The 5,905-nt window shown below is 46.7% G+C and overlaps 1 protein-coding gene across 1 annotated transcript; it reads right to left on the bottom strand.

The window, feature by feature from the left end:
- Nucleotides 1-3,285: 3,285 nt before the first annotated feature.
- Nucleotides 3,286-5,053, bottom strand: KCNE4 (potassium channel, voltage gated subfamily E regulatory beta subunit 4). Its single transcript, XM_012642503.1, is given in 2 exon segments — nucleotides 3,286-4,397; nucleotides 4,923-5,053. Coding segments are annotated over 2 exon segments (663 nt in total). The 3' UTR covers nucleotides 3,286-3,865.
- Between the last annotated feature and the right edge of the window lie 852 nt (nucleotides 5,054-5,905).

Genomic DNA, 5,905 nt, shown 5'->3' with positions numbered 1-5,905 from the left:
CATGTTGAAAGAGAGAGGTTACAGAGGTTGGATAGATTCCCCAGAGACACAGGGCCAGAATTAGGCTGGAAAGTCAGACACAGCAAGGCTGAGCCTCTTCCAGCCTCCCTGCCTCCCTGTGTCCCAGCCGCAGCCTGAACACCATTTGGCCAGCAGGTGACAGGTCTCCCCCCAGCCCTAGACCCAGCCTCTAGCCCCATGACGCATGATACACCCCGTGATTTTCTTCAGCTCGGTGCCCAGACTTTAAGGCAAGGGTATGAAGCAAACGTATGCTCTGTCTAAACCTGGAATTTAAATTATATTTTAAGCTCAATGTTCTGTCTGTTCCACAAAGGCGAGGGTCAGAGCAGCGTTTTGCAGATGATAAATGAGCTTTCTTCAGGGGAGCCCTGCAAGTGTACGTCTGATCACAAAACCCTCCAATGGCAGCTCTGAAAGGCACCATGGGGTCCACTTTCCAACTGGAATCACGAGCCAGAAGCACTCAGTCCTTGGCCTGGCTTCAGCCTTTCCCGGTAGTTTTGATCCCATGATTCTGTCCGTGAAAGAAATCTCGTCCTCTGTAACATCCCTGCCTGACTCTGACGTACAAAGGTGTAATTAGAACAGCATGCAGCAAGCAGGAGGAGACTTACCTCATCCCTAACATTTAAGAGCTTTTAAAATATGTTTCTAATATCTTAGGTGCACTGGGCCAAATTTCCTTCTCAGTTTTTCACATGCATGAGTAAATCCACACAGACGAAACCCCTAGGGCCTTACGTTCTGCTTAGAAGTTCTTTTTTTTTTTTTTTTTAAAGAAAACAAATATTCCATTAAAACGACAAAGTGTACTCTGCATATTTTTAGGACAATTAGAGTTTAGAATTCCCTCTCCTTCCTCCCATGGTAAAAAAAAAATATAATTTTTCTTAACTATTTCCTTACCAAGAATGACATTAAGCTGGGATACATTGAAAGTCTTTCTCATCTTTTAAAACAGTCTTCTCAAACGTGTGTGTCCCTGTACAATTCTGAAATAAAATAAGAATAATGATAATAATAATCTTTTCATCTTAAATGGTCCAAGTACCAACTGGTGGATAGGCATGCTTGATATTGTTTGAGAAGGATCCAGGCTCCCCTATACCATTGCCAGGTAAATCTTTTTGGTAGATAGTTATTTGTGAACCTAATGGAAACATTTACTTGAAACAGAAAAGCCAAGCTCACAGGAAACACAAACGTAAAAGTAAGGAGACTTCCTACCATCTGTTTGATTAAAAAAATAAAATGTGTCACGGGTTTTGGGAATTTTTCCTTAAGCACCTGTGACCACATACGTGAACTCATATAGCAGAGGCAGCAGCAGGCTGGCCACGCCTCAGCCTGTGGGCAAGGGATACGGTGAGACCAAGTGGGAGGGGCCCGGAAACCAGCCTCAGTCACGATGAGACTCGGAGAGGAAGGAGAGTCAACCCCCATCTCGTGCACTTTGTGCTTCATGGTGTTCATAGGTTCGCGTTGCTGTATCTACAGCACGGTGCTGCTGGGGCCAACCTGTGGACACTATTTGCCAAGCCAACATGCAAATCAGACATTTTCTTGCAACCAGATTTGGAACAACATCTTAGCAGCAGTTGCCATGTCATTACATGTTCAAGTCCAAAGTCTCCATGGCCACCAAATTAAAAAAGAGAAGTTGATGTAAGACTGTCCACGGCTTGTGTTCCATTCATTGCGAGGCATATAAAAGGATGAAGAAGCCAAGCCTCGCTATCCCCATGGTCCAGGCCTTCAAGAGAGTCTGCCTTGGAAAGCGAGCAAAATCCAGAGACAGCTTGGAGAAAGTGTCCATAATGTCTTAAAAATGAAGAATTATATTGAAGAATCAGAGAAAGAACTCATGATTTCCCAGGAAAAATGTGTTTATTTATTTAAATTAAAAAATGTTGTGAAAATTACAAACTGTTAAATACGAAAAGACAATTCTATACAACTCAATAGAATAAGAAGGAAGTATATACATCACTTTTTAATAGGCGCAGATAGGCTTGCACCAAACTTCAGAATTAAGCAATGGAAAATGTGACAAGGCACATGTCCGTCGCAGTGAAGTTTCAGAATTCAAGTGATTCCAGGCAAGGGGCCAAACTTAACTTGGCTTCTTTCAACTTAAACAGCCCCTTTTGGAGTAAATCCACACTCTGAATTTTAAAGTGAACGGAGGGCTCTTTTCCCCCAAACATAAATTTCCCCTAGCTCTGTGTCAACGCAGACTGATAAACCAGCTCCTACACTGTTAACCCTTCCATGGGAACAGTAGTTACTGCCGTGTCTCCAATCCATGCAAACAGAGTATGTTTTTCTTTTAAAAAAAAAAAAATTAATAGAATTAAAGTTGACCTTTCATTTCCTCGTCTTCAAGGGCCTAACGGATCTGCTGTAAAGCTATTGACCACAGGAATACATGGGGACATTGGCAAGCATTCCTGAGTGTTTTCTTTGAGACATCTCTTTCCCTCAGCCGGGAGTGTTCACATCCCACCAACCAGAGAATTTTGCAGAAGCAAACAGAGTGTCTGCCTTTTTGGCTCAATCCTGGGAAAGCTACAGCAGGGGTTGGTTGGTGGTCCGCCCTGCGTTCCCCAGTTACGTGTTCTGACTCTCCAGCTGCTCCTTTAAGTCAGCAGATCCTTTTTCAGACTGACTGGCCAAAGGGGGAGTATTTGGTCCAAGCTTCCTCACACCAGCCATGCAGGATTTATCACGGAGTCCTGAAATCTAAAGACATCCTCCCAGCCCCCTGGGGATGGAGATGGTGGGGAGTCTCATGAAGGCAGGGAGCCCCTGATCACATGCCCAGGACCACACAGCAAATCAGTGTCAGGGCTCGGGCTCAGGAAGCACAGAACTTGGACCCCAGCTTTGTGCAATCTCCGCCTGAGTGTGCCCTTCTAGGTCTCAGCTACGTGACGAAATACCACATTATGTCCTCTCCTAGCTCAGCAAACTAGGCTGGGAAAGTCAGCAGCAGTAAAGCTAGCGGCTTGGCCTTGTTCAACCCCACCACTACTTCTGGAAAGATCAGGAAGAGTCGCCAGCACCACCATTATGAGTGCAGGTTAGATTCTGGGGAAACTCTTCCGATCAAAAGAACATCATGCCAGCATGCCATGCTGCACGGTCACAGGTCAGAGAGTTCAAAGTCATAGGTTAGACAAAAGGTCAAAATAGCAGATCATCTCTTATAACCCCAGCCAAAGTTAACAGGTTTAAAAGCTGCTTTTTTTTTTTTCCTACAGTGTGCAAATGGGCTGGTTCAGAACTCCAGCTTTCTCCCATCAAAAATCCTCCATCAAATATCCCCCTCTAATCCAAAAGAAGCTTGTAACCAGCTGTGAAGTAATGCCACAGGTACACAGTAGAGATACTTGCAACCAATCAGATCTGGAAGAACAAAGCTCTAGGCAAATTAGCAAATCAAAACTAGCCCCTCAGCATGCCCTAGGCATTTGGCAGCCCTGGGAACGGGCAGGTGCTGCCAGAGTTACCCAGGGCATCCAGTGAGAACATGACAAGCATATCATCCGGCCAAATTCCTAACAGGAACCCCAACACCCTGGCCCCACAGTCAGTGTACACACTGCTCTCGTCTTCCGGGCTTTTTCAGTGGCGAGTCCAAACCGCTGGCACGTCCTGGCCTCCTCGCTGCAGCTGGCTCGGCTGAGCCTTGTCCCCTCCCCATCCTGACTCAGGGGCTTGCGGAGGGTCTCTTCAAAGTGGCAGCTGCACTGCAAAAGTGAAACCAGACACTTGAAAAATGTCTTTCCTCTCTCTAACGGTGCTGGCTGACGGAGCCGCCTCCGGAGGCCCGGGGGTGCTAGGAATTCTGATGGATGTTCTCCGAGGACCCTTCGCTGCTTTCGTTGAGGGGCGTCTCCGAAGTCTCCTCCAGCTCATCGTCCGCCCCCTCCTCTTGGATGGTGAGGTGCACGTCGGGGGAGGAGGACTCGGAGCTCACGCTGTCCCCTTCCATGGAACAGAGGGTGCAGGACAGCGCCGGCGCCATGCTCTCCTGCAACATGTTGAGCATCATGGGCACCTGCACCGACCGCAGGCCCGACACGATGGGCAGCGGCTTCATGGCCTCCCCCCAGAGCCGCTCCTCGTCTTTGTACAACAGCAGGAGGCTGGACTTCTTCTCCCGCCTCTTGGATTTCATGTAGCCCAGCATGATTCCAATCAAGAAAATGCCGTAGAAGGACATGACAACCAGAACGTAGAAGTATTCGTTGCCGTTGCTGCCGCTGCCGGGCGCGTGGGACTCCAGGGGGCTGCTGGAGGCGGCGGTGCCGGGGTGCGTGCTGTTCAGGGGCTCCATCTTCAGCATCGAAGCGCTGCCCACTGCAGGGTCTGGGGAGAAAGCCGCAGGTTAGAGCTGTCCCACAGGTCCACCATACAGGGAGAGGGGCGAGCACCAGGTTTGTGGGATTGCAATAACAAAAAAGCTTAAAAATGCATGAAAGAAATAGTTTAAGAGGTCTCACCAAACAGCTAAGGACGTGAGCTAGGAGGGCTTGGAGTGCATAGAGTGGGGGGACAGGGGAGGAAAGTAAGAAGGACTTTCATTTTTTAGTGTATACATATCTGTCCTATTTGCATTTCATAAATTGAGCATGCATTACTTTCACAAGTTTTTAAAAATTTCATATAAGACAGGAGAGCATGGAGAAAATAAATAATAAAAATCAGAAGACATAGTTTAGCTGACGGAGCAAAGTTTACATTTTGCTTCTAAAAGAAAACGATTTTTAATTCAAAGCAAAGTTTCCTTGGAACACAGAAAAGAAACAAAAAGGAGAGACAGGAAAACTTCATCTATTAATTGTTAAAAATTTCCCTCTTTTAAATGTTCTTTTTGAAACAAAGTAACTTACCAAAGGCTGATAATTTGTCCCAAGTCCTGAATTCCTAAGTCGTCAAGTCCAAGAGAGTTCTTCCCCTGCGTCCGGCTCTGCACTCTGACAACTCCGCTGCTGCAGCCGGGATATATAGTCTAGAAATGCATCGTCACGTGTTCTGGGAGGAAAATTTACAACAGAGGTCGGTCGTGGCAGAGTGAGCAGTGAACTCAAGCACTGCAGTTCAACTCACTAAACGTTGCAGCTGTGAAAAGAAAAAGACTAGGAAGTGAGAACTGCTCCTCGTGCCCCAGAGCTGAGCCAAAGTTCTCAGGTGCACGAGAAAATGAGCAGAAAGAGGAGAAAGGAATATGCTACTCTGAGACCGTTACCCCAAAGTCCACTCATTGAAAATTAATTCATGTTTCATCCCCCTCTTGGGGAGTAACCATTATGTGGTCAACAGGTTTTCAGAGGCAGTCAAATCCCATAATCTGGAGGAAAGACAGCTGGAAGCAAATACAGGCTTCCCAATCAAGGAACTAGGGCTTAAATTTCAGTTCTCCTGCTAACTATGCAAATGTGATAAATCCTTCCTTAACCTTTCTGCACCTCACATTCCTGATTCATAAAATTGTGGTGCATGGGGGACTTTAGCAGGTGGAATTATGTGAACGATGTGACCTTTTGAGTCCCTTTCTGCTTAACCATTCCAAGGTTTAAGGCTGGCCGGGGCACGTTAGCCCTTTAAAAGCACAGAGAGATTCTAAGGGTCTTTCACCTCAAGGTCACAAACCTATTTTTCACAATAATGATTTGAAAAATCTTCCAGATTCTTGTCAGTGGTCTGCATGAAGTGGAAATATGTTGCAGTGAAAGATACTACAGGCAGGTTTTGCTCCCTCCTGCCACACACAGCTTCTCCTCTGAAGTGCCACCCAGAGACCATTCCCTCTTCTCTTTGCTGTCCCTGGCAGGTCAGGTGAGGGGCAGGGTTCTTCCAGCGAGCCACCGAGCAC

This window comes from Propithecus coquereli, unplaced genomic scaffold (assembly GCF_000956105.1).
Source record: "Propithecus coquereli isolate 6110/MARCELLA unplaced genomic scaffold, Pcoq_1.0 Scaffold18, whole genome shotgun sequence".
NCBI classification, from domain to species: domain Eukaryota; kingdom Metazoa; phylum Chordata; class Mammalia; order Primates; family Indriidae; genus Propithecus; species Propithecus coquereli.
The sequence above is the reverse complement of the archived record's forward strand: the minus strand, read 5'-3'. Positions and strand labels throughout refer to the sequence as shown.